This window comes from Ascaphus truei, unplaced genomic scaffold (genome assembly GCF_040206685.1).
Source record: "Ascaphus truei isolate aAscTru1 unplaced genomic scaffold, aAscTru1.hap1 HAP1_SCAFFOLD_920, whole genome shotgun sequence".
Classification (NCBI taxonomy): domain Eukaryota; kingdom Metazoa; phylum Chordata; class Amphibia; order Anura; family Ascaphidae; genus Ascaphus; species Ascaphus truei.
In genome coordinates this window covers 67,243-94,708 of record NW_027457259.1, presented here as the reverse complement: position 1 = coordinate 94,708, position 27,466 = coordinate 67,243, and the positions used below count along the sequence as shown (strand labels likewise).

Genomic DNA, 27,466 nt, shown 5'->3' with positions numbered 1-27,466 from the left:
GGTGCTGCAAACATGCCCAGGCCCTGATTGGTGGGTAGGACAGTGCTGGCTGCGTGCCCAGGCCCTGATTGGTGGGTAGGAAGGCTCTGGCTGCATGCCCAGGCCCTGATTGGTGGGTAGGAAGGTGCTGCAAACATGCCCAGGCCCTGATTGGTGGGTTAGGACAGTGCTGGCTGCGTGCCCAGGCCCTGATTGGTGGGTAGGACGGTGCTGCCTACATGCCCGGCCCTGATTGGTGGGTAGAACTGCAAAATAACAGTATTAGGGGGTTAGAGAGATAAGATGGGCAGCGGAAGTGGCAGTGGGAGAGGGGGACACTGGGAGAGACAGTATTAGGGGGTTAGAGAGATAAGATGGGCAGCGGAAGTGGCAGTGGGAGAGGGGGACACTGGGAGAGACAGTATTAGGGGGTTAGAGAGATAAGATGGGCAGCGGAAGTGGCAGTGGGAGAGGGGGACACTGGGAGAGACAGTATTAGGGGGTTAGAGAGATAAGATGGGCAGCGGAAGTGGCAGTGGGAGAGGGGGACACTGGGAGAGACAGTATTAGGGGGTTAGAGAGATAAGATGGGCAGCGGAAGTGGCAGTGGGAGAGGGGGACACTGGGAGAGACAGTATTAGGGGGTTAGAGAGATAAGATGGGCAGCGGAAGTGGCAGTGGGAGAGGGGGACACTGGGAGAGACAGTATTAGGGGGTTAGAGAGATAAGATGGGCAGCGGAAGTGGCAGTGGGAGAGGGGGACACTGGGAGAGACGTATTAGGGGGTTAGAGAGATAAGATGGGCAGCGGAAGTGGCAGTGGGAGAGGGGGACACTGGGAGAGACAGTATTAGGGGGTTAGAGAGATAAGATGGGCAGCGGAAGTGGCAGTGGGAGAGGGGGACACTGGGAGAGACGTATTAGGGGGTTAGAGAGATAAGATGGGCAGCGGAAGTGGCAGTGGGAGAGGGGGACACTGGGAGAGACGTATTAGGGGGTTAGAGAGATAAGATGGGCAGCGGAAGTGGCAGTGGGAGAGGGGGACACTGGGAGAGACAGTATTAGGGGGTTAGAGAGATAAGATGGGCAGCGGAAGTGGCAGTGGGAGAGGGGGACACTGGGGGAGACAGTATTAGGGGGTTAGAGAGATAAGATGGGCAGCGGAAGTGGCAGTGGGAGAGGGGGACACTGGGAGAGACGTATTAGGGGGTTAGAGAGATAAGATGGGCAGCGGAAGTGGCAGTGGGAGAGGGGGACACTGGGAGAGACAGTATTAGGGGGTTAGAGAGATAAGATGGGCAGCGGAAGTGGCAGTGGGAGAGGGGGACACTGGGAGAGACGTATTAGGGGGTTAGAGAGATAAGATGGGCAGCGGAAGTGGCAGTGGGAGAGGGGGACACTGGGAGAGACGTATTAGGGGGTTAGAGAGATAAGATGGGCAGCGGAAGTGGCAGTGGGAGAGGGGGACACTGGGAGAGACAGTATTAGGGGGTTAGAGAGATAAGATGGGCAGCGGAAGTGGCAGTGGGAGAGGGGGACACTGGGAGAGACAGTATTAGGGGGTTAGAGAGATAAGATGGGCAGCGGAAGTGGCAGTGGGAGAGGGGGACACTGGGAGAGACAGTATTAGGGGGTTAGAGAGATAAGATGGGCAGCGGAAGTGGCAGTGGGAGAGGGGGACACTGGGAGAGACGTATTAGGGGGTTAGAGAGATAAGATGGGCAGCGGAAGTGGCAGTGGGAGAGGGGGACACTGGGAGAGACAGTATTAGGGGGTTAGAGAGATAAGATGGGCAGCGGAAGTGGCAGTGGGAGAGGGGGACACTGGGAGAGACAGTATTAGGGGGTTAGAGAGATAAGATGGGCAGCGGAAGTGGCAGTGGGAGAGGGGGACACTGGGAGAGACAGTATTAGGGGGTTAGAGAGATAAGATGGGCAGCGGAAGTGGCAGTGGGAGAGGGGGACACTGGGAGAGACGTATTAGGGGGTTAGAGAGATAAGATGGGCAGCGGAAGTGGCAGTGGGAGAGGGGGACACTGGGAGAGACAGTATTAGGGGGTTAGAGAGATAAGATGGGCAGCGGAAGTGGCAGTGGGAGAGGGGGACACTGGGAGAGACGTATTAGGGGGTTAGAGAGATAAGATGGGCAGTGGAAGTGGCAGTGGGAGAGGGGGACACTGGGAGAGACAGTATTAGGGGGTTAGAGAGATTAGATGGGCAGCGGAAGTGGCAGTGGGAGAGGGGGACACTGGGAGAGACAGTATTAGGGGGTTAGAGAGATAAGATGGGCAGCGGAAGTGGCAGTGGGAGAGGGGGACACTGGGAGAGACAGTATTAGGGGGTTAGAGAGATAAGATGGGCAGCGGAAGTGGCAGTGGGAGAGGGGGACACTGGGAGAGACGTATTAGGGGGTTAGAGAGATAAGATGGGCAGCGGAAGTGGCAGTGGGAGAGGGGGACACTGGGAGAGACAGTATTAGGGGGTTAGAGAGATAAGATGGGCAGCGGAAGTGGCAGTGGGAGAGGGGGACACTGGGAGAGACAGTATTAGGGGGTTAGAGAGATAAGATGGGCAGCGGAAGTGGCAGTGGGAGAGGGGGACACTGGGAGAGACAGTATTAGGGGGTTAGAGAGATAAGATGGGCAGCGGAAGTGGCAGTGGGAGAGGGGGACACTGGGAGAGACGTATTAGGGGGTTAGAGAGATAAGATGGGCAGCGGAAGTGGCAGTGGGAGAGGGGGACACTGGGAGAGACGTATTAGGGGGTTAGAGAGATAAGATGGGCAGCGGAAGTGGCAGTGGGAGAGGGGGACACTGGGAGAGACAGTATTAGGGGGTTAGAGAGATAAGATGGGCAGCGGAAGTGGCAGTGGGAGAGGGGGACACTGGGAGAGACAGTATTAGGGGGTTAGAGAGATAAGATGGGCAGCGGAAGTGGCAGTGGGAGAGGGGGACACTGGGAGAGACAGTATTAGGGGGTTAGAGAGATAAGATGGGCAGCGGAAGTGGCAGTGGGAGAGGGGGACACTGGGAGAGACAGTATTAGGGGGTTAGAGAGATAAGATGGGCAGCGGAAGTGGCAGTGGGAGAGGGGGACACTGGGAGAGACGTATTAGGGGGTTAGAGAGATAAGATGGGCAGCGGAAGTGGCAGTGGGAGAGGGGGACACTGGGAGAGACGTATTAGGGGGTTAGAGAGATAAGATGGGCAGCGGAAGTGACAGTGGGAGAGGGGGACACTGGGAGAGACGTATTAGGGGGTTAGAGAGATAAGATGGGCAGCGGAAGTGGCAGTGGGAGAGGGGGACACTGGGAGAGACGTATTAGGGGGTTAGAGAGATAAGATGGGCAGCGGAAGTGGCAGTGGGAGAGGGGGACACTGGGAGAGACGTATTAGGGGGTTAGAGAGATAAGATGGGCAGCGGAAGTGGCAGTGGGAGAGGGGGACACTGGGAGAGACAGTATTAGGGGGTTAGAGAGATAAGATGGGCAGCGGAAGTGGCAGTGGGAGAGGGGGACACTGGGAGAGACGTATTAGGGGGTTAGAGAGATAAGATGGGCAGCGGAAGTGGCAGTGGGAGAGGGGGACACTGGGAGAGACAGTATTAGGGGGTTAGAGAGATAAGATGGGCAGCGGAAGTGGCAGTGGGAGAGGGGGACACTGGGAGAGACGTATTAGGGGGTTAGAGAGATAAGATGGGCAGCGGAAGTGGCAGTGGGAGAGGGGGACACTGGGAGAGACGTATTAGGGGGTTAGAGAGATAAGATGGGCAGCGGAAGTGGCAGTGGGAGAGGGGGACACTGGGAGAGACGTATTAGGGGGTTAGAGAGATAAGATGGGCAGCGGAAGTGGCAGTGGGAGAGGGGGACACTGGGAGAGACGTATTAGGGGGTTAGAGAGATAAGATGGGCAGCGGAAGTGGCAGTGGGAGAGGGGGACACTGGGAGAGACGTATTAGGGGGTTAGAGAGATAAGATGGGCAGCGGAAGTGGCAGTGGGAGAGGGGGACACTGGGAGAGACGTATTAGGGGGTTAGAGAGATAAGATGGGCAGCGGAAGTGGCAGTGGGAGAGGGGGACACTGGGAGAGACAGTATTAGGGGGTTAGAGAGATAAGATGGGCAGCGGAAGTGGCAGTGGGAGAGGGGGACACTGGGAGAGACGTATTAGGGGGTTAGAGAGATAAGATGGGCAGCGGAAGTGGCAGTGGGAGAGGGGGACACTGGGAGAGACAGTATTAGGGGGTTAGAGAGATAAGATGGGCAGCGGAAGTGGCAGTGGGAGAGGGGGACACTGGGAGAGACAGTATTAGGGGGTTAGAGAGATAAGATGGGCAGCGGAAGTGGCAGTGGGAGAGGGGGACACTGGGAGAGACAGTATTAGGGGGTTAGAGAGATAAGATGGGCAGCGGAAGTGGCAGTGGGAGAGGGGGACACTGGGAGAGACGTATTAGGGGGTTAGAGAGATAAGATGGGCAGCGGAAGTGGCAGTGGGAGAGGGTGTCACTGGGAGAGACAGTATTAGGGGGTTAGAGAGATAAGATGGGCAGCGGAAGTGGCAGTGGGAGAGGGGGACACTGGGAGAGACAGTATTAGGGGGTTAGAGAGATAAGATGGGCAGCGGAAGTGGCAGTGGGAGAGGGGGACACTGGGGGAGACGTATTAGGGGGTTAGAGAGATAAGATGGGCAGCGGAAGTGGCAGTGGGAGAGGGGGACACTGGGAGAGACAGTATTAGGGGGTTAGAGAGATAAGATGGGCAGCGGAAGTGGCAGTGGGAGAGGGGGACACTGGGAGAGACAGTATTAGGGGGTTAGAGAGATAAGATGGGCAGCGGAAGTGGCAGTGGGAGAGGGGGACACTGGGAGAGACAGTATTAGGGGGTTAGAGAGATAAGATGGGCAGCGGAAGTGGCAGTGGGAGAGGGGGACACTGGGAGAGACAGTATTAGGGGGTTAGAGAGATAAGATGGGCAGCGGAAGTGACAGTGGGAGAGGGGGACACTGGGAGAGACAGTATTAGGGGGTTAGAGAGATAAGATGGGCAGCGGAAGTGGCAGTGGGAGAGGGGGACACTGGGAGAGACAGTATTAGGGGGTTAGAGAGATAAGATGGGCAGCGGAAGTGGCAGTGGGAGAGGGGGACACTGGGAGAGACAGTATTAGGGGGTTAGAGAGATAAGATGGGCAGCGGAAGTGGCAGTGGGAGAGGGGGACACTGGGAGAGACAGTATTAGGGGGTTAGAGAGATAAGATGGGCAGCGGAAGTGGCAGTGGGAGAGGGGACACTGGGAGAGACGTATTAGGGGGTTAGAGAGATAAGATGGGCAGCGGAAGTGGCAGTGGGAGAGGGGGACACTGGGAGAGACGTATTAGGGGGTTAGAGAGATAAGATGGGCAGCGGAAGTGGCAGTGGGAGAGGGGGACACTGGGAGAGACGTATTAGGGGGTTAGAGAGATAAGATGGGCAGCGGAAGTGGCAGTGGGAGAGGGGGACACTGGGAGAGACGTATTAGGGGGTTAGAGAGATAAGATGGGCAGCGGAAGTGGCAGTGGGAGAGGGGGACACTGGGAGAGACAGTATTAGGGGGTTAGAGAGATAAGATGGGCAGCGGAAGTGGCAGTGGGAGAGGGGGACACTGGGAGAGACAGTATTAGGGGGTTAGAGAGATAAGATGGGCAGCGGAAGTGACAGTGGGAGAGGGGGACACTGGGAGAGACAGTATTAGGGGGTTAGAGAGATAAGATGGGCAGCGGAAGTGGCAGTGGGAGAGGGGGACACTGGGAGAGACGTATTAGGGGGTTAGAGAGATAAGATGGGCAGCGGAAGTGGCAGTGGGAGAGGGGGACACTGGGAGAGACAGTATTAGGGGGTTAGAGAGATAAGATGGGCAGCGGAAGTGGCAGTGGGAGAGGGGGACACTGGGAGAGACAGTATTAGGGGGTTAGAGAGATAAGATGGGCAGCGGAAGTGGCAGTGGGAGAGGGGGACACTGGGAGAGACGTATTAGGGGGTTAGAGAGATAAGATGGGCAGCGGAAGTGGCAGTGGGAGAGGGGGACACTGGGAGAGACGTATTAGGGGGTTAGAGAGATAAGATGGGCAGCGGAAGTGGCAGTGGGAGAGGGGGACACTGGGAGAGACGTATTAGGGGGTTAGAGAGATAAGATGGGCAGCGGAAGTGGCAGTGGGGAGGGGGACACTGGGAGAGACGTATTAGGGGGTTAGAGAGATAAGATGGGCAGCGGAAGTGGCAGTGGGAGAGGGGGACACTGGGAGAGACGTATTAGGGGGTTAGAGAGATAAGATGGGCAGCGGAAGTGGCAGTGGGAGAGGGGGACACTGGGAGAGACAGTATTAGGGGGTTAGAGAGATAAGATGGGCAGCGGAAGTGGCAGTGGGAGAGGGGGACACTGGGAGAGACGTATTAGGGGGTTAGAGAGATAAGATGGGCAGCGGAAGTGGCAGTGGGAGAGGGGGACACTGGGAGAGACGTATTAGGGGGTTAGAGAGATAAGATGGGCAGCGGAAGTGGCAGTGGGAGAGGGGGACACTGGGAGAGACGTATTAGGGGGTTAGAGAGATAAGATGGGCAGCGGAAGTGGCAGTGGGAGAGGGGGACACTGGGAGAGACGTATTAGGGGGTTAGAGAGATAAGATGGGCAGCGGAAGTGGCAGTGGGAGAGGGGGACACTGGGAGAGACGTATTAGGGGGTTAGAGAGATAAGATGGGCAGCGGAAGTGGCAGTGGGAGAGGGGGACACTGGGAGAGACGTATTAGGGGGTTAGAGAGATAAGATGGGCAGCGGAAGTGGCAGTGGGAGAGGGGGTCACTGGGAGAGACGTATTAGGGGGTTAGAGAGATAAGATGGGTAGCGGAAGTGGCAGAGGGAGAGGGGGACACTGGGAGAGACGTATTAGGGGGTTAGAGAGATAAGATGGGCAGCGGAAGTGGCAGTGGGAGAGGGGGACACTGGGAGAGACGTATTAGGGGGTTAGAGAGATAAGATGGGCAGCGGAAGTGGCAGTGGGAGAGGGGGACACTGGGAGAGACAGTATTAGGGGGTTAGAGAGATAAGATGGGCAGCGGAAGTGGCAGTGGGAGAGGGGGACACTGGGAGAGACGTATTAGGGGGTTAGAGAGATAAGATGGGCAGCGGAAGTGGCAGTGGGAGAGGGGGTCACTGGGAGAGGCGTATTAGGGGGTTAGAGAGATAAGATGGTTAGCGGAAGTGGCAGAGGGAGAGGGGGACACTGGGAGAGACGTATTAGGGGGTTAGAGAGATAAGATGGGCAGCGGAAGTGGCAGTGGGAGAGGGGGACACTGGGAGAGACAGTATTAGGGGGTTAGAGAGATAAGATGGGCAGCGGAAGTGGCAGTGGGAGAGGGGGACACTGGGAGAGACGTATTAGGGGGTTAGAGAGATAAGATGGGCAGCGGAAGTGGCAGTGGGAGAGGGGGACACTGGGAGAGACAGTATTAGGGGGTTAGAGAGATAAGATGGGCAGCGGAAGTGGCAGTGGGAGAGGGGGACACTGGGAGAGACGTATTAGGGGGTTAGAGAGATAAGATGGGCAGCGGAAGTGGCAGTGGGAGAGGGGGTCACTGGGAGAGACGTATTAGGGGGTTAGAGAGATAAGATGGTTAGCGGAAGTGGCAGAGGGAGAGGGGGACACTGGGAGAGACGTATTAGGGGGTTAGAGAGATAAGATGGGCAGCGGAAGTGGCAGTGGGAGAGGGGGACACTGGGAGAGACGTATTAGGGGGTTAGAGAGATAAGATGGGCAGCGGAAGTGGCAGTGGGAGAGGGGGTCACTGGGAGAGGCGTATTAGGGGGTTAGAGAGATAAGATGGGCAGCGGAAGTGGCAGAGGGAGAGGGGGACACTGGGAGAGACGTATTAGGGGGTTAGAGAGATAAGATGGGCAGCGGAAGTGGCAGTGGGAGAGGGGGACACTGGGAGAGACGTATTAGGGGGTTAGAGAGATAAGATGGGCAGCGGAAGTGGCAGTGGGAGAGGGGGACACTGGGAGAGACAGTATTAGGGGGTTAGAGAGATAAGATGGGCAGCGGAAGTGGCAGTGGGAGAGGGGGACACTGGGAGAGACGTATTAGGGGGTTAGAGAGATAAGATGGGCAGCGGAAGTGGCAGTGGGAGAGGGGGACACTGGGAGAGACAGTATTAGGGGGTTAGAGAGATAAGATGGGCAGCGGAAGTGGCAGTGGGAGAGGGGGACACTGGGAGAGACAGTATTAGGGGGTTAGAGAGATAAGATGGGCAGCGGAAGTGGCAGTGGGAGAGGGGGACACTGGGAGAGACAGTATTAGGGGGTTAGAGAGATAAGATGGGCAGCGGAAGTGGCAGTGGGAGAGGGGGACACTGGGAGAGACGTATTAGGGGGTTAGAGAGATAAGATGGGCAGCGGAAGTGGCAGTGGGAGAGGGGGACACTGGGAGAGACAGTATTAGGGGGTTAGAGAGATAAGATGGGCAGCGGAAGTGGCAGTGGGAGAGGGGGACACTGGGAGAGACGTATTAGGGGGTTAGAGAGATAAGATGGGCAGCGGAAGTGGCAGTGGGAGAGGGGGACACTGGGAGAGACGTATTAGGGGGTTAGAGAGATAAGATGGGCAGCGGAAGTGGCAGTGGGAGAGGGGGACACTGGGAGAGACAGTATTAGGGGGTTAGAGAGATAAGATGGGCAGCGGAAGTGGCAGTGGGAGAGGGGGACACTGGGAGAGACGTATTAGGGGGTTAGAGAGATAAGATGGGCAGCGGAAGTGGCAGTGGGAGAGGGGGACACTGGGAGAGACGTATTAGGGGGTTAGAGAGATAAGATGGGCAGCGGAAGTGGCAGTGGGAGAGGGGGACACTGGGAGAGACAGTATTAGGGGGTTAGAGAGATAAGATGGGCAGCGGAAGTGGCAGTGGGAGAGGGGGACACTGGGAGAGACAGTATTAGGGGGTTAGAGAGATAAGATGGGCAGCGGAAGTGGCAGTGGGAGAGGGGGACACTGGGAGAGACGTATTAGGGGGTTAGAGAGATAAGATGGGCAGCGGAAGTGGCAGTGGGAGAGGGGGACACTGGGAGAGACAGTATTAGGGGGTTAGAGAGATAAGATGGGCAGCGGAAGTGGCAGTGGGAGAGGGGGACACTGGGAGAGACAGTATTAGGGGGTTAGAGAGATAAGATGGGCAGCGGAAGTGGCAGTGGGAGAGGGGGACACTGGGAGAGACAGTATTAGGGGGTTAGAGAGATAAGATGGGCAGCGGAAGTGGCAGTGGGAGAGGGGGACACTGGGAGAGACGTATTAGGGGGTTAGAGAGATAAGATGGGCAGCGGAAGTGGCAGTGGGAGAGGGGGACACTGGGAGAGACGTATTAGGGGGTTAGAGAGATAAGATGGGCAGCGGAAGTGGCAGTGGGAGAGGGGGACACTGGAGAGACGTATTAGGGGGTTAGAGAGATAAGATGGGCAGCGGAAGTGGCAGTGGGAGAGGGGGACACTGGGAGAGACAGTATTAGGGGGTTAGAGAGATAAGATGGGCAGCGGAAGTGGCAGTGGGAGAGGGGGACACTGGGAGAGACAGTATTAGGGGGTTAGAGAGATAAGATGGGCAGCGGAAGTGGCAGTGGGAGAGGGGGACACTGGGAGAGACAGTATTAGGGGGTTAGAGAGATAAGATGGGCAGCGGAAGTGGCAGTGGGAGAGGGGGACACTGGGAGAGACAGTATTAGGGGGTTAGAGAGATAAGATGGGCAGCGGAAGTGGCAGTGGGAGAGGGGGACACTGGGAGAGACAGTATTAGGGGTTAGAGAGATAAGATGGGCAGCGGAAGTGGCAGTGGGAGAGGGGGACACTGGGAGAGACAGTATTAGGGGGTTAGAGAGATAAGATGGGCAGCGGAAGTGGCAGTGGGAGAGGGGGACACTGGGAGAGACTGTATTAGGGGGTTAGAGAGATAAGATGGGCAGCGGAAGTGGCAGTGGGAGAGGGGGACACTGGGAGAGACAGTATTAGGGGGTTAGAGAGATAAGATGGGCAGCGGAAGTGGCAGTGGGAGAGGGGGACACTGGGAGAGACGTATTAGGGGGTTAGAGAGATAAGATGGGCAGCGGAAGTGGCAGTGGGAGAGGGGGACACTGGGAGAGACAGTATTAGGGGGTTAGAGAGATAAGATGGGCAGCGGAAGTGGCAGTGGGAGAGGGGGACACTGGGAGAGACAGTATTAGGGGGTTAGAGAGATAAGATGGGCAGCGGAAGTGGCAGTGGGAGAGGGGGACACTGGGAGAGACGTATTAGGGGGTTAGAGAGATAAGATGGGCAGCGGAAGTGGCAGTGGGAGAGGGGGACACTGGGAGAGACAGTATTAGGGGGTTAGAGAGATAAGATGGGCAGCGGAAGTGGCAGTGGGAGAGGGGGACACTGGGAGAGACAGTATTAGGGGGTTAGAGAGATAAGATGGGCAGCGGAAGTGGCAGTGGGAGAGGGGGACACTGGGAGAGACGTATTAGGGGGTTAGAGAGATAAGATGGGCAGCGGAAGTGGCAGTGGGAGAGGGGGACACTGGGAGAGACAGTATTAGGGGGTTAGAGAGATAAGATGGGCAGCGGAAGTGGCAGTGGGAGAGGGGGACACTGGGAGAGACGTATTAGGGGGTTAGAGAGATAAGATGGGCAGCGGAAGTGGCAGTGGGAGAGGGGGACACTGGGAGAGACAGTATTAGGGGGTTAGAGAGATAAGATGGGCAGCGGAAGTGGCAGTGGGAGAGGGGGACACTGGGAGAGACGTATTAGGGGGTTAGAGAGATAAGATGGGCAGCGGAAGTGGCAGTGGGAGAGGGGGACACTGGGAGAGACAGTATTAGGGGGTTAGAGAGATAAGATGGGCAGCGGAAGTGGCAGTGGGAGAGGGGGACACTGGGAGAGACAGTATTAGGGGGTTAGAGAGATAAGATGGGCAGCGGAAGTGGCAGTGGGAGAGGGGGACACTGGGAGAGACGTATTAGGGGGTTAGAGAGATAAGATGGGCAGCGGAAGTGGCAGTGGGAGAGGGGGACACTGGGAGAGACAGTATTAGGGGGTTAGAGAGATAAGATGGGCAGCGGAAGTGGCAGTGGGAGAGGGGGACACTGGGAGAGACAGTATTAGGGGGTTAGAGAGATAAGATGGGCAGCGGAAGTGGCAGTGGGAGAGGGGGACACTGGGAGAGACAGTATTAGGGGGTTAGAGAGATAAGATGGGCAGCGGAAGTGGCAGTGGGAGAGGGGGACACTGGGAGAGACAGTATTAGGGGGTTAGAGAGATAAGATGGGCAGCGGAAGTGGCAGTGGGAGAGGGGGACACTGGGAGAGACAGTATTAGGGGGTTAGAGAGATAAGATGGGCAGCGGAAGTGGCAGTGGGAGAGGGGGACACTGGGAGAGACGTATTAGGGGGTTAGAGAGATAAGATGGGCAGCGGAAGTGGCAGTGGGAGAGGGGGACACTGGGAGAGACAGTATTAGGGGGTTAGAGAGATAAGATGGGCAGCGGAAGTGGCAGTGGGAGAGGGGGACACTGGGAGAGACAGTATTAGGGGGTTAGAGAGATAAGATGGGCAGCGGAAGTGGCAGTGGGAGAGGGGGACACTGGGAGAGACGTATTAGGGGGTTAGAGAGATAAGATGGGCAGCGGAAGTGGCAGTGGGAGAGGGGGACACTGGGAGAGACGTATTAGGGGGTTAGAGAGATAAGATGGGCAGCGGAAGTGGCAGTGGGAGAGGGGGACACTGGGAGAGACGTATTAGGGGGTTAGAGAGATAAGATGGGCAGCGGAAGTGGCAGTGGGAGAGGGGGACACTGGGAGAGACAGTATTAGGGGGTTAGAGAGATAAGATGGGCAGCGGAAGTGGCAGTGGGAGAGGGGGACACTGGGAGAGACGTATTAGGGGGTTAGAGAGATAAGATGGGCAGCGGAAGTGGCAGTGGGAGAGGGGGACACTGGGAGAGACGTATTAGGGGGTTAGAGAGATAAGATGGGCAGCGGAAGTGGCAGTGGGAGAGGGGGACACTGGGAGAGACAGTATTAGGGGGTTAGAGAGATAAGATGGGCAGCGGAAGTGGCAGTGGGAGAGGGGGACACTGGGAGAGACAGTATTAGGGGGTTAGAGAGATAAGATGGGCAGCGGAAGTGGCAGTGGGAGAGGGGGACACTGGGAGAGACGTATTAGGGGGTTAGAGAGATAAGATGGGCAGCGGAAGTGGCAGTGGGAGAGGGGGACACTGGGAGAGACAGTATTAGGGGGTTAGAGAGATAAGATGGGCAGCGGAAGTGGCAGTGGGAGAGGGGGACACTGGGAGAGACAGTATTAGGGGGTTAGAGAGATAAGATGGGCAGCGGAAGTGGCAGTGGGAGAGGGGGACACTGGGAGAGACGTATTAGGGGGTTAGAGAGATAAGATGGGCAGCGGAAGTGGCAGTGGGAGAGGGGGACACTGGGAGAGACGTATTAGGGGGTTAGAGAGATAAGATGGGCAGCGGAAGTGGCAGTGGGAGAGGGGGACACTGGGAGAGACAGTATTAGGGGGTTAGAGAGATAAGATGGGCAGCGGAAGTGGCAGTGGGAGAGGGGGACACTGGGAGAGACAGTATTAGGGGGTTAGAGAGATAAGATGGGCAGCGGAAGTGGCAGTGGGAGAGGGGGACACTGGGAGAGACAGTATTAGGGGGTTAGAGAGATAAGATGGGCAGCGGAAGTGGCAGTGGGAGAGGGGGACACTGGGAGAGACGTATTAGGGGGTTAGAGAGATAAGATGGGCAGCGGAAGTGGCAGTGGGAGAGGGGGACACTGGGAGAGACAGTATTAGGGGGTTAGAGAGATAAGATGGGCAGCGGAAGTGGCAGTGGGAGAGGGGGACACTGGGAGAGACAGTATTAGGGGGTTAGAGAGATAAGATGGGCAGCGGAAGTGGCAGTGGGAGAGGGGGACACTGGGAGAGACGTATTAGGGGGTTAGAGAGATAAGATGGGCAGCGGAAGTGGCAGTGGGAGAGGGGGACACTGGGAGAGACGTATTAGGGGGTTAGAGAGATAAGATGGGCAGCGGAAGTGGCAGTGGGAGAGGGGGACACTGGGAGAGACGTATTAGGGGGTTAGAGAGATAAGATGGGCAGCGGAAGTGGCAGTGGGAGAGGGGGACACTGGGAGAGACGTATTAGGGGGTTAGAGAGATAAGATGGGCAGCGGAAGTGGCAGTGGGAGAGGGGGACACTGGGAGAGACAGTATTAGGGGGTTAGAGAGATAAGATGGGCAGCGGAAGTGGCAGTGGGAGAGGGGGACACTGGGAGAGACGTATTAGGGGGTTAGAGAGATAAGATGGGCAGCGGAAGTGGCAGTGGGAGAGGGGGACACTGGGAGAGACAGTATTAGGGGGTTAGAGAGATAAGATGGGCAGCGGAAGTGGCAGTGGGAGAGGGGGACACTGGGAGAGACGTATTAGGGGGTTAGAGAGATAAGATGGGCAGCGGAAGTGGCAGTGGGAGAGGGGGACACTGGGAGAGACGTATTAGGGGGTTAGAGAGATAAGATGGGCAGCGGAAGTGGCAGTGGGAGAGGGGGACACTGGGAGAGACGTATTAGGGGGTTAGAGAGATAAGATGGGCAGCGGAAGTGGCAGTGGGAGAGGGGGACACTGGGAGAGACGTATTAGGGGGTTAGAGAGATAAGATGGGCAGCGGAAGTGGCAGTGGGAGAGGGGGACACTGGGAGAGACAGTATTAGGGGGTTAGAGAGATAAGATGGGCAGCGGAAGTGGCAGTGGGAGAGGGGGACACTGGGAGAGACGTATTAGGGGGTTAGAGAGATAAGATGGGCAGCGGAAGTGGCAGTGGGAGAGGGGGACACTGGGAGAGACAGTATTAGGGGGTTAGAGAGATAAGATGGGCAGCGGAAGTGGCAGTGGGAGAGGGGGACACTGGGAGAGACAGTATTAGGGGGTTAGAGAGATAAGATGGGCAGCGGAAGTGGCAGTGGGAGAGGGGGACACTGGGAGAGACAGTATTAGGGGGTTAGAGAGATAAGATGGGCAGCGGAAGTGGCAGTGGGAGAGGGGGACACTGGGAGAGACGTATTAGGGGGTTAGAGAGATAAGATGGGCAGCGGAAGTGGCAGTGGGAGAGGGGGACACTGGGAGAGACAGTATTAGGGGGTTAGAGAGATAAGATGGGCAGCGGAAGTGGCAGTGGGAGAGGGGGACACTGGGAGAGACGTATTAGGGGGTTAGAGAGATAAGATGGGCAGCGGAAGTGGCAGTGGGAGAGGGGGACACTGGGAGAGACAGTATTAGGGGGTTAGAGAGATAAGATGGGCAGCGGAAGTGGCAGTGGGAGAGGGGGACACTGGGAGAGACAGTATTAGGGGGTTAGAGAGATAAGATGGGCAGCGGAAGTGGCAGTGGGAGAGGGGGACACTGGGAGAGACGTATTAGGGGGTTAGAGAGATAAGATGGGCAGCGGAAGTGGCAGTGGGAGAGGGGGACACTGGGAGAGACAGTATTAGGGGGTTAGAGAGATAAGATGGGCAGCGGAAGTGGCAGTGGGAGAGGGGGACACTGGGAGAGACGTATTAGGGGGTTAGAGAGATAAGATGGGCAGCGGAAGTGGCAGTGGGAGAGGGGGACACTGGGAGAGACGTATTAGGGGGTTAGAGAGATAAGATGGGCAGCGGAAGTGGCAGTGGGAGAGGGGGACACTGGGAGAGACAGTATTAGGGGGTTAGAGAGATAAGATGGGCAGCGGAAGTGGCAGTGGGAGAGGGGGACACTGGGAGAGACGTATTAGGGGGTTAGAGAGATAAGATGGGCAGCGGAAGTGGCAGTGGGAGAGGGGGACACTGGGAGAGACAGTATTAGGGGGTTAGAGAGATAAGATGGGCAGCGGAAGTGGCAGTGGGAGAGGGGGACACTGGGAGAGACGTATTAGGGGGTTAGAGAGATAAGATGGGCAGCGGAAGTGGCAGTGGGAGAGGGGGACACTGGGAGAGACGTATTAGGGGGTTAGAGAGATAAGATGGGCAGCGGAAGTGGCAGTGGGAGAGGGGGACACTGGGAGAGACGTATTAGGGGGTTAGAGAGATAAGATGGGCAGCGGAAGTGGCAGTGGGAGAGGGGGACACTGGGAGAGACAGTATTAGGGGGTTAGAGAGATAAGATGGGCAGCGGAAGTGGCAGTGGGAGAGGGGGACACTGGGAGAGACGTATTAGGGGGTTAGAGAGATAAGATGGGCAGCGGAAGTGGCAGTGGGAGAGGGGGACACTGGGAGAGACAGTATTAGGGGGTTAGAGAGATAAGATGGGCAGCGGAAGTGGCAGTGGGAGAGGGGGACACTGGGAGAGACGTATTAGGGGGTTAGAGAGATAAGATGGGCAGCGGAAGTGGCAGTGGGAGAGGGGGACACTGGGAGAGACAGTATTAGGGGGTTAGAGAGATAAGATGGGCAGCGGAAGTGGCAGTGGGAGAGGGGGACACTGGGAGAGACGTATTAGGGGGTTAGAGAGATAAGATGGGCAGCGGAAGTGGCAGTGGGAGAGGGGGACACTGGGAGAGACAGTATTAGGGGGTTAGAGAGATAAGATGGGCAGCGGAAGTGGCAGTGGGAGAGGGGGACACTGGGAGAGACAGTATTAGGGGGTTAGAGAGATAAGATGGGCAGCGGAAGTGGCAGTGGGAGAGGGGGACACTGGGAGAGACAGTATTAGGGGGTTAGAGAGATAAGATGGGCAGCGGAAGTGGCAGTGGGAGAGGGGGACACTGGGAGAGACGTATTAGGGGGTTAGAGAGATAAGATGGGCAGCGGAAGTGGCAGTGGGAGAGGGGGACACTGGGAGAGACAGTATTAGGGGGTTAGAGAGATAAGATGGGCAGCGGAAGTGGCAGTGGGAGAGGGGGACACTGGGAGAGACAGTATTAGGGGGTTAGAGAGATAAGATGGGCAGCGGAAGTGGCAGTGGGAGAGGGGGACACTGGGAGAGACAGTATTAGGGGGTTAGAGAGATAAGATGGGCAGCGGAAGTGGCAGTGGGAGAGGGGGACACTGGGAGAGACGTATTAGGGGGTTAGAGAGATAAGATGGGCAGCGGAAGTGGCAGTGGGAGAGGGGGACACTGGGAGAGACAGTATTAGGGGGTTAGAGAGATAAGATGGGCAGCGGAAGTGGCAGTGGGAGAGGGGGACACTGGGAGAGACAGTATTAGGGGGTTAGAGAGATAAGATGGGCAGCGGAAGTGGCAGTGGGAGAGGGGGACACTGGGAGAGACAGTATTAGGGGGTTAGAGAGATAAGATGGGCAGCGGAAGTGGCAGTGGGAGAGGGGGACACTGGGAGAGACGTATTAGGGGGTTAGAGAGATAAGATGGGCAGCGGAAGTGGCAGTGGGAGAGGGGGACACTGGGAGAGACAGTATTAGGGGGTTAGAGAGATAAGATGGGCAGCGGAAGTGGCAGTGGGAGAGGGGGACACTGGGAGAGACGTATTAGGGGGTTAGAGAGATAAGATGGGCAGCGGAAGTGGCAGTGGGAGAGGGGGACACTGGGAGAGACGTATTAGGGGGTTAGAGAGATAAGATGGGCAGCGGAAGTGGCAGTGGGAGAGGGGGACACTGGGAGAGACAGTATTAGGGGGTTAGAGAGATAAGATGGGCAGCGGAAGTGGCAGTGGGAGAGGGGGACACTGGGAGAGACAGTATTAGGGGGTTAGAGAGATAAGATGGGCAGCGGAAGTGGCAGTGGGAGAGGGGGACACTGGGAGAGACGTATTAGGGGGTTAGAGAGATAAGATGGGCAGCGGAAGTGGCAGTGGGAGAGGGGGACACTGGGAGAGACGTATTAGGGGGTTAGAGAGATAAGATGGGCAGCGGAAGTGGCAGTGGGAGAGGGGGACACTGGGAGAGACGTATTAGGGGGTTAGAGAGATAAGATGGGCAGCGGAAGTGGCAGTGGGAGAGGGGGACACTGGGAGAGACAGTATTAGGGGGTTAGAGAGATAAGATGGGCAGCGGAAGTGGCAGTGGGAGAGGGGGACACTGGGAGAGACGTATTAGGGGGTTAGAGAGATAAGATGGGCAGCGGAAGTGGCAGTGGGAGAGGGGGACACTGGGAGAGACGTATTAGGGGGTTAGAGAGATAAGATGGGCAGCGGAAGTGGCAGTGGGAGAGGGGGACACTGGGAGAGACGTATTAGGGGGTTAGAGAGATAAGATGGGCAGCGGAAGTGGCAGTGGGAGAGGGGGACACTGGGAGAGACAGTATTAGGGGGTTAGAGAGATAAGATGGGCAGCGGAAGTGGCAGTGGGAGAGGGGGACACTGGGAGAGACAGTATTAGGGGGTTAGAGAGATAAGATGGGCAGCGGAAGTGGCAGTGGGAGAGGGGGACACTGGGAGAGACAGTATTAGGGGGTTAGAGAGATAAGATGGGCAGCGGAAGTGGCAGTGGGAGAGGGGGACACTGGGAGAGACAGTATTAGGGGGTTAGAGAGATAAGATGGGCAGCGGAAGTGGCAGTGGGAGAGGGGGACACTGGGAGAGACGTATTAGGGGGTTAGAGAGATAAGATGGGCAGCGGAAGTGGCAGTGGGAGAGGGGGACACTGGGAGAGACAGTATTAGGGGGTTAGAGAGATAAGATGGGCAGCGGAAGTGGCAGTGGGAGAGGGGGACACTGGGAGAGACAGTATTAGGGGGTTAGAGAGATAAGATGGGCAGCGGAAGTGGCAGTGGGAGAGGGGGACACTGGGAGAGACAGTATTAGGGGGTTAGAGAGATAAGATGGGCAGCGGAAGTGGCAGTGGGAGAGGGGGACACTGGGAGAGACAGTATTAGGGGGTTAGAGAGATAAGATGGGCAGCGGAAGTGGCAGTGGGAGAGGGGGACACTGGGAGAGACAGTATTAGGGGGTTAGAGAGATAAGATGGGCAGCGGAAGTGGCAGTGGGAGAGGGGGACACTGGGAGAGACAGTATTAGGGGGTTAGAGAGATAAGATGGGCAGCGGAAGTGGCAGTGGGAGAGGGGGACACTGGGAGAGACGTATTAGGGGGTTAGAGAGATAAGATGGGCAGCGGAAGTGGCAGTGGGAGAGGGGGACACTGGGAGAGACAGTATTAGGGGGTTAGAGAGATAAGATGGGCAGCGGAAGTGGCAGTGGGAGAGGGGGACACTGGGAGAGACAGTATTAGGGGGTTAGAGAGATAAGATGGGCAGCGGAAGTGGCAGTGGGAGAGGGGGACACTGGGAGAGACAGTATTAGGGGGTTAGAGAGATAAGATGGGCAGCGGAAGTGGCAGTGGGAGAGGGGGACACTGGGAGAGACAGTATTAGGGGGTTAGAGAGATAAGATGGGCAGCGGAAGTGGCAGTGGGAGAGGGGGACACTGGGAGAGACAGTATTAGGGGGTTAGAGAGATAAGATGGGCAGCGGAAGTGGCAGTGGGAGAGGGGGACACTGGGAGAGACAGTATTAGGGGGTTAGAGAGATAAGATGGGCAGCGGAAGTGGCAGTGGGAGAGGGGGACACTGGGAGAGACAGTATTAGGGGGTTAGAGAGATAAGATGGGCAGCGGAAGTGGCAGTGGGAGAGGGGGACACTGGGAGAGACGTATTAGGGGGTTAGAGAGATAAGATGGGCAGCGGAAGTGGCAGTGGGAGAGGGGGACACTGGGAGAGACAGTATTAGGGGGTTAGAGAGATAAGATGGGCAGCGGAAGTGGCAGTGGGAGAGGGGGACACTGGGAGAGACAGTATTAGGGGGTTAGAGAGATAAGATGGGCAGCGGAAGTGGCAGTGGGAGAGGGGGACACTGGGAGAGACAGTATTAGGGGGTTAGAGAGATAAGATGGGCAGCGGAAGTGGCAGTGGGAGAGGGGGACACTGGGAGAGACGTATTAGGGGGTTAGAGAGATAAGATGGGCAGCGGAAGTGGCAGTGGGAGAGGGGGACACTGGGAGAGACAGTATTAGGGGGTTAGAGAGATAAGATGGGCAGCGGAAGTGGCAGTGGGAGAGGGGGACACTGGGAGAGACAGTATTAGGGGGTTAGAGAGATAAGATGGGCAGCGGAAGTGGCAGTGGGAGAGGGGGTCACTGGGAGAGACAGTATTAGGGGGTTAGAGAGATAAGATGGGCAGCGGAAGTGGCAGTGGGAGAGGGGGACACTGGGAGAGACAGTATTAGGGGGTTAGAGAGATAAGATGGGCAGCGGAAGTGGCAGTGGGAGAGGGGGACACTGGGAGAGACGTATTAGGGGGTTAGAGAGATAAGATGGGCAGCGGAAGTGGCAGTGGGGGAGGGGGACACTGGGAGAGACGTATTAGGGGGTTAGAGAGATAAGATGGGCAGCGGAAGTGGCAGTGGGAGAGGGGGACACTGGGAGAGACAGTATTAGGGGGTTAGAGAGATAAGATGGGCAGCGGAAGTGGCAGTGGGAGAGGGGACACTGGGAGAGACGTATTAGGGGGTTAGAGAGATAAGATGGGCAGCGGAAGTGGCAGTGGGAGAGGGGGACACTGGGAGAGACAGTATTAGGGGGTTAGAGAGATAAGATGGGCAGCGGAAGTGGCAGTGGGAGAGGGGGACACTGGGAGAGACGTATTAGGGGGTTAGAGAGATAAGATTGGCAGCGGAAGTGGCAGTGGGAGAGGGGGACACTGGGAGAGACGTATTAGGGGGTTAGAGAGATAAGATGGGCAGCGGAAGTGGCAGTGGGAGAGGGGGACACTGGGAGAGACAGTATTAGGGGGTTAGAGAGATAAGATGGGCAGCGGAAGTGGCAGTGGGAGAGGGGGACACTGGGAGAGACAGTATTAGGGGGTTAGAGAGATAAGATGGGCAGCGGAAGTGGCAGTGGGAGAGGGGGACACTGGGAGAGACAGTATTAGGGGGTTAGAGAGATAAGATGGGCAGCGGAAGTGGCAGTGGGAGAGGGGGACACTGGGAGAGACAGTATTAGGGGGTTAGAGAGATAAGATGGGCAGCGGAAGTGGCAGTGGGAGAGGGGGACACTGGGAGAGACGTATTAGGGGGTTAGAGAGATAAGATGGGCAGCGGAAGTGGCAGTGGGAGAGGGGGACACTGGGAGAGACGTATTAGGGGGTTAGAGAGATAAGATGGGCAGCGGAAGTGGCAGTGGGAGAGGGGGACACTGGGAGAGACGTATTAGGGAGTTAGAGAGATAAGATGGGCAGCGGAAGTGGCAGTGGGAGAGGGGGACACTGGGAGAGACAGTATTAGGGGGTTAGAGAGATAAGATGGGCAGCGGAAGTGGCAGTGGGAGAGGGGGACTCTGGGAGAGACAGTATTAGGGGGTTAGAGAGATAAGATGGGCAGCGGAAGTGGCAGTGGGAGAGGGGGACACTGGGAGAGACAGTATTAGGGGGTTAGAGAGATAAGATGGGCAGCGGAAGTGGCAGTGGGAGAGGGGGACACTGGGAGAGATGTATTAGGGGGTTAGAGAGATAAGATGGGCAGCGGAAGTGGCAGTGGGAGAGGGGGACACTGGGAGAGACAGTATTAGGGGGTTAGAGAGATAAGATGGGCAGCGGAAGTGGCAGTGGGAGAGGGGGACACTGGGAGAGACGTATTAGGGGGTTAGAGAGATAAGATGGGCAGCGGAAGTGGCAGTGGGAGAGGGGGACACTGGGAGAGACAGTATTAGGGGGTTAGAGAGATAAGATGGGCAGCGGAAGTGGCAGTGGGAGAGGGGGACACTGGGAGAGACGTATTAGGGGTTAGAGAGATAAGATGGGCAGCGGAAGTGGCAGTGGGAGAGGGGGACACTGGGAGAGACAGTATTAGGGGGTTAGAGAGATAAGATGGGCAGCGGAAGTGGCAGTGGGAGAGGGGGACACTGGGAGAGACGTATTAGGGGGTTAGAGAGATAAGATGGGCAGCGGAAGTGGCAGTGGGAGAGGGGGACACTGGGAGAGACGTATTAGGGGGTTAGAGAGATAAGATTGGCAGCGGAAGTGGCAGTGGGAGAGGGGGACACTGGGAGAGACGTATTAGGGGGTTAGAGAGATAAGATGGGCAGCGGAAGTGGCAGTGGGAGAGGGGGACACTGGGAGAGACGTATTAGGGGGTTAGAGAGATAAGATGGGCAGCGGAAGTGGCAGTGGGAGAGGGGGACACTGGGAGAGACAGTATTAGGGGGTTAGAGAGATAAGATGGGCAGCGGAAGTGGCAGTGGGAGAGGGGGACACTGGGAGAGACAGTATTAGGGGGTTAGAGAGATAAGATGGGCAGCGGAAGTGGCAGTGGGAGAGGGGGACACTGGGAGAGACAGTATTAGGGGGTTAGAGAGATAAGATGGGCAGCGGAAGTGGCAGTGGGAGAGGGGGACACTGGGAGAGACGTATTAGGGGGTTAGAGAGATAAGATGGGCAGCGGAAGTGGCAGTGGGAGAGGGGGACACTGGGAGAGACGTATTAGGGGGTTAGAGAGATAAGATGGGCAGCGGAAGTGGCAGTGGGAGAGGGGGACACTGGGAGAGACGTATTAGGGGGTTAGAGAGATAAGATGGGCAGCGGAAGTGGCAGTGGGAGAGGGGGACACTGGGAGAGACGTATTAGGGGGTTAGAGAGATAAGATGGGCAGCGGAAGTGGCAGTGGGAGAGGGGGACACTGGGAGAGACAGTATTAGGGGGTTAGAGAGATAAGATGGGCAGCGGAAGTGGCAGTGGGAGAGGGGGACACTGGGAGAGACAGTATTAGGGGGTTAGAGGGATAAGATGGGCAGCGGAAGTGGCAGTGGGAGAGGGGGACACTGGGAGAGACAGTATTAGGGGGTTAGAGGGATAAGATGGGCAGCGGAAGTGGCAGTGGGAGAGGGGGACACTGGGAGAGACAGTATTAGGGGGTTAGAGAGATAAGATGGGCAGCGGAAGTGGCAGTGGGAGAGGGGGACACTGGGAGAGACAGTATTAGGGGGTTAGAGAGATAAGATGGGCAGCGGAAGTGGCAGTGGGGGAGGGGGACACTGGGAGAGACAGTATTAGGGGGTTAGAGAGATAAGATGGGCAGCGGAAGTGGCAGTGGGAGAGGGGGACACTGGGAGAGACGTATTAGGGGGTTAGAGAGATAAGATGGGCAGCGGAAGTGGCAGTGGGAGAGGGGGACACTGGGAGAGACAGTATTAGGGGGTTAGAGAGATAAGATGGGCAGCGGAAGTGGCAGTGGGAGAGGGGGACACTGGGAGAGACAGTATTAGGGGGTTAGAGAGATAAGATGGGCAGCGGAAGTGGCAGTGGGAGAGGGGGACACTGGGAGAGACGTATTAGGGGGTTAGAGAGATAAGATGGGCAGCGGAAGTGGCAGTGGGAGAGGGGGTCACTGGGAGAGACGTATTAGGGGGTTAGAGAGAAGAAGACGTGAGGCTGCCAGGTAGCTGTGTGTAGGGATTCCCTGACTTTCTTCTCCTCTTCAGAGGAACCTGAGCTGAACATTATAATTAAAGAGGAAGAAGATGACGAGATCACGCTGTCTCCGGACTCTGACACCCAGGAGTATACGTATACAGGTGAGACACTGGGAAGGGGTTCCTCATCTCTCTGAATGTCTTTCTCTGGTGGGGGTTAGTTTTGTTCTGTGGGTCTCTGGCAGTCGGGAGGGGTAACCTGTATTTTTCCCCTCTTCCCCAGGTCCGGATTTCGGTGACCCGTCCAGTTTCCTGCCCCCCGCGCTCGTCTCTGATCTCTCCTCCCAGGATGCGCCTCCCGAGCTGGGGCAGGAGGGGAGGGTGGGAACGGAACGCCCATTCTCCTGCCCGGACTGTCACCGCAGCTTCATCCGCAAGTCGCACTTGACCAGCCACCAGCGCACGCACCGTGGCGAGCGTCCCTACCCCTGTGAGGTGTGCGGCAAGCGCTTCCACTACCGCCACCACCTGGTGGGGCATCAGCGCATCCACACGGGGGAGAAACTGTTCTCTTGCGAGCACTGCGGGATCCAGTTTAACCACAAGGGCAACTACCAGACTCACCAGCGTCTGCACACAGGCGAGCGCCCGTTCTCCTGCGAGCGCTGCGGAAAGAGCTTCAACCGCAAGGCGGACCTGATCACACACCGCCGCGTGCACACTGGGGAGCGCCCCTTCACCTGCGCCGACTGCGACAAGAGCTTCAGTCGCAAGCAGCACTTGGTAACGCATCGCCGCCGGCACACGGGCGAGACGCCTTTCCCCTGCGACCAGTGCGAGCTGAGCTTTGCCCAGCGCAAGACACTGCTGCGTCATCAGGAAGCGGCGCACTCGGCCGAGCGCCCACACAGCTGCACGGAGTGCGGAAAAGGCTTCGCCTGCCGCTCGCACCTCCTGACGCACCAGCGCGCGCACCAAAACGGGGGCGGAAGCTGCGGGGCCGGGGGCAAGCCCTTCTCCTGCGACCAGTGCCGCAAGAGCTTCGCGGCGCAGCCGCACCTGCAGGCGCATCAGAAGACGCACACAGGCACGCCGGGCGAGAGGCCCTACACCTGCGCAGACTGCGGCAAAGGCTTTAACAGCCGGCAGTACCTGAGCCGGCACCAGAAGATCCATACGGGCGAGCGGCCGTTCCGCTGCAACGTGTGTGGGGACAGCTTCATCCAGAAGCCCAACCTGGAGCGTCACAAGGGCATCCACAGCGGGCAGCGGCCCTTCCCGTGCCTGGTGTGTGGCGGGAGCTTCTACAAGAAGCACAACCTGGTGCGACACCAGCGCATCCACACCGGGGAGCGGCTGCACTTCAGCTGCAAGGTTTCCCAGCCGGTGTGCCAGCCGCTGCCCGCACCCGAGGAGGAGAGGGATGGGGCAGAGAAGTGCCCGAGCGTGGGGCAGCCAGCGGAGAACCCCTGCAGAAATGTGTGCTCCAACCGCATGGGGGGCCGCGCCGAGCAGTGAGGGGGGAGGGAGGGGCGATGGTGCCACGGTGGAAAAACTGGCAGAAGGATGGAGAGAGAAGGACAGTGCCAGGGACAATGGCATATGGGTAGAGAGCATAGCATGATGCCAGAGACACTGACAAAAGGGCAGAGAGAGTGGCACAATTATAAACTGGCACACGTGGGTGCAGGCCGTGATGCCAGAGAGATTGGCACATGGCTGGACAGGGATTCATGAGGACTGAGACAATTCCAGACAGGCACATGTGTAGAACGAGGAGGACAATGCCACAGGAGATGGGTATGGTGTAGGGGATGATGCCAGATGGGTACATGAGTAGAGAGGAGAGGACAATGCCACAGGAGATGGGTATGGTGTAGGGGATGATGCCAGACAGGTACATGAGTAGAGAGGAGAGGACAATGCCACAGGAGATGGGTATGGTGTAGGGGATCATGCCAGGTGGGTACATGAGTAGAGAGGAGAGGACAATGCCACAGGAGATGGGTATGGTGTAGGGGATAATGCCAGGTGGGTACACGAGTAGAGAGAGGAGGACAATGCCACAGGAGATGGGTATGGTGTAGGGGATGATGCCAGGTGGTTACACGAGTAGAACGGGGAGGATAATGCCACAGGAGATGGGTATGGTGTAGGGGAACATGCCAGACAGGTACATGAGTAGAGCAGGGGAGGATAATGCCACAGGAGATGGGTATGGGATGATGCCAGGTGGGTACATGAGTAGAGCGGGGAGGATAATGTCACAGGAGATGGGTATGGGATGATGCCAGGTGGGTACATGTGTAGAACGAGGAGGACAATACCACACAAGATGGGTATGGTGTATGGGATAATGCCAGATGGGTACATGAGTAGAGTATGGAGTTTAATGCCACAGGAGATAGGTATGGGATGATGCCAGACTGGCACATGGGTAGAACGGGGAGGACAATACCACAGTAGATGGGTATGGTGTATGGCATGATTCCAGACTGCCACATGGGTAGAGAGCAGCACAATGACAGCATGACATGTGGGCAGCAGGGCACCGTGTCACAGTGACCGGCACAGGAGAGAGTAAGACACGGGACGTACGTGTGGTGGGATGGGGAGCAGTCAGACATAGTCAGTCACACTCCCAATGAAGAGAGAGGACCTGTGCCGGATACTTGTAGGAGATGTGCCGCCATGCACATGGATCTCCCATAAAGATCCTGAACAGAACCGGCAACTTGTCAATAAAGTGGTTATTTGTTTTATTTTTTACACCCGGTCCGTGCGTGCCTGTAGTGTTTGCCGCTGTGTGTGTGTATATATATATCCGTGTATATACACACACACACAAGGTGCGCAGCACGCCATTGGCGCCCGCTTCGGTGCCCAGACGTTATGTGGGAAGTAGCTGGCACTCACAGGAGATAGTATGGGGGGGAATTATTTTATTAGCAACTCAACGTTTCGCTTCTTGCAGGAACATGTATCCAGACAAAGGCCCCAGGTCCTGAAACGGGGCTAAGCTTCAAATAAATGGGAGTAAAGGTTAAAGCTTAGCACCGTTTGTGGATCTGTGCCAAAGTGAGTCATTACATACCCTCTGGTGTACCCAATGGAGCGTGCGGCCTTACAGAAACCCTAATATTAAGCAACCCAAGCGAGCACCGTAAGTGAACGTGACGAGTGAAAAAAGTGACAATAAAACAAATAAAAATAACATAAAACAGTACAGCCGCAGCGCCCGTTATTCAGACAGTTACCGGGTACATTGTGCGTTGTGCCACGCGTAGGATAAGATATATTCACAAGTTTTGCTGGGGCCACATAATGGCTCATCGTAGTAACCCAGCGGGGGGGTCCCTGCGGTGTGAGTCCTACCGGGGTCTGCCTGTCTGTAATAGACGCGCAGTAAGAGACAGGCTGAATCTGAGTGAGACATCGTGCCGTCCGGAGCGAAACATTACTCTGAGCAAAGAGCCAGGCTGATCTCTCGCTGCCGGAACATGTCTCCCGAGGGAACGGGGAGGAACCCGAGATATCGTGTCATCCGGAGAGAAACATTACCCCGAGCAAAGAGCCAGGCCGACCCCTCGTACCCGGAACATGTCTCCCGAGGGAACGGGGAGGAACCCGAGACATCGTGTCATCCGGAGAGAAACATAATCCCGAGCAAAGAGCCAGGCCGACCCCTCGTACCCCGAACATGTCTCCCGAGGGAACGGGGAGGAACCCGAGAGATCGTGCCGTCCGGAGCGAAACATTACTCTGAGCAAAGAGCCAGGCCGATCCCTCATACCCGGAACATGTCCCCCGAGGGAACGGGGAGGAACCCGAGAGATCGTGTCATCCGGAGAGAAACATAATCCCGAGCAAAGAGCCAGGCCGACCTCTCGTACCCGGAACATGTCTCCCGAGGGAACGGGGAGGAACCCGAGAGATCGTGTCATCCGGAGAGAAACATAATCCCGAGCAAAGAGCCAGGCCGACCCCTCGTACCCGGAACATGTCTCCCGAGGGAACGGGGAGGAACCCGAGATATCGTGTCATCCGGAGAGAAACATTACCCCGAGCAAAGAGCCAGGCCGACCCCTCGTATCCGGAACATGTCCCCAGAGGGAACGGGGAGGAACCGGAGACATCGTGCCGTCCGGAGCGAAACATTACTCTGAGCAAAGAGCCAGGCCGACCCCTCGTACCCGGAACATGTCTCCCGAGGGAACGGGGAGGAACCCGAGACATCGTGTCGTCCGGAGAGAAACATAATCCCGAGCAAAGAGCCAGGCCGACCCCTCGTACCCGGAACATGTCTCCCGAGGGAACGGGGAGGAACCCGAGACATCGTGTCGTCCGGAGAGAAACATAATCCCGAGCAAAGAGCCAGGCCGACCCCTCGTACCCGGAACATGTCTCCCGAGGGAACGGGGAGGAACCTGAGAGATCGTGTCATCCGGAGAGAAACATAATCCCGAGCAAAGAGCCAGGCCGACCCCTCGTACCCCGAACATGTCTCCCGAGGGAACGGGGAGGAACCTGAGAGATCGTGTCATCCGGAGAGAAACATAATCCCGAGCAAAGAGCCAGGCCGACCCCTCGTACCCGGAACATGTCTCCCGAGGGAACGGGGAGGAACCCGAGACATCGTGTCGTCCGGAGAGAAACATAATCCCGAGCAAAGAGCCAGGCCGACCCCTCGTACCCGGAACATGTCTCCCGAGGGAACGGGGAGGAACCTGAGAGATCGTGTCATCCGGAGAGAAACATAATCCCGAGCAAAGAGCCAGGCCGACCCCTCGTACCCGGAACATGTCTCCCGAGGGAACGGGGAGGAACCTGAGAGATCGTGTCATCCGGAGAGAAACATAATCCCGAGCAAAGAGCCAGGCCGACCCCTCGTACCCCGAACATGTCTCCCGAGGGAACGGGGAGGAACCTGAGAGATCGTGTCATCCGGAGAGAAACATAATCCCGAGCAAAGAGCCAGGCCGACCCCTCGTACCCGGAACATGTCTCCCGAGGGAACGGGGAGGAACCCGAGACATCGTGTCGTCCGGAGAGAAACATAATCCCGAGCAAAGAGCCAGGCCGACCCCTCGTACCCGGAACATGTCTCCCGAGGGAACGG

At 56.9% G+C, this 27,466-nt stretch overlaps 1 protein-coding gene across 1 annotated transcript in view; it reads left to right on the top strand.

Moving 5' to 3' along the window:
* Positions 1-25,571, top strand: part of LOC142486506 (uncharacterized) — a gene marked incomplete at its 5' end in the record, with an annotated part of 64,399 nt that extends 38,828 nt beyond the window's left edge. Inside the window, 2 exons of the mRNA XM_075585082.1 lie at positions 22,417-22,509; positions 22,631-25,571. Of these exons, the coding sequence (XP_075441197.1) occupies positions 22,417-22,509; positions 22,631-23,865 (1,328 nt within the window). The remainder of the gene's footprint in view (positions 1-22,416; positions 22,510-22,630) is intronic.
* Positions 25,572-27,466: the final 1,895 nt, after the last annotated feature.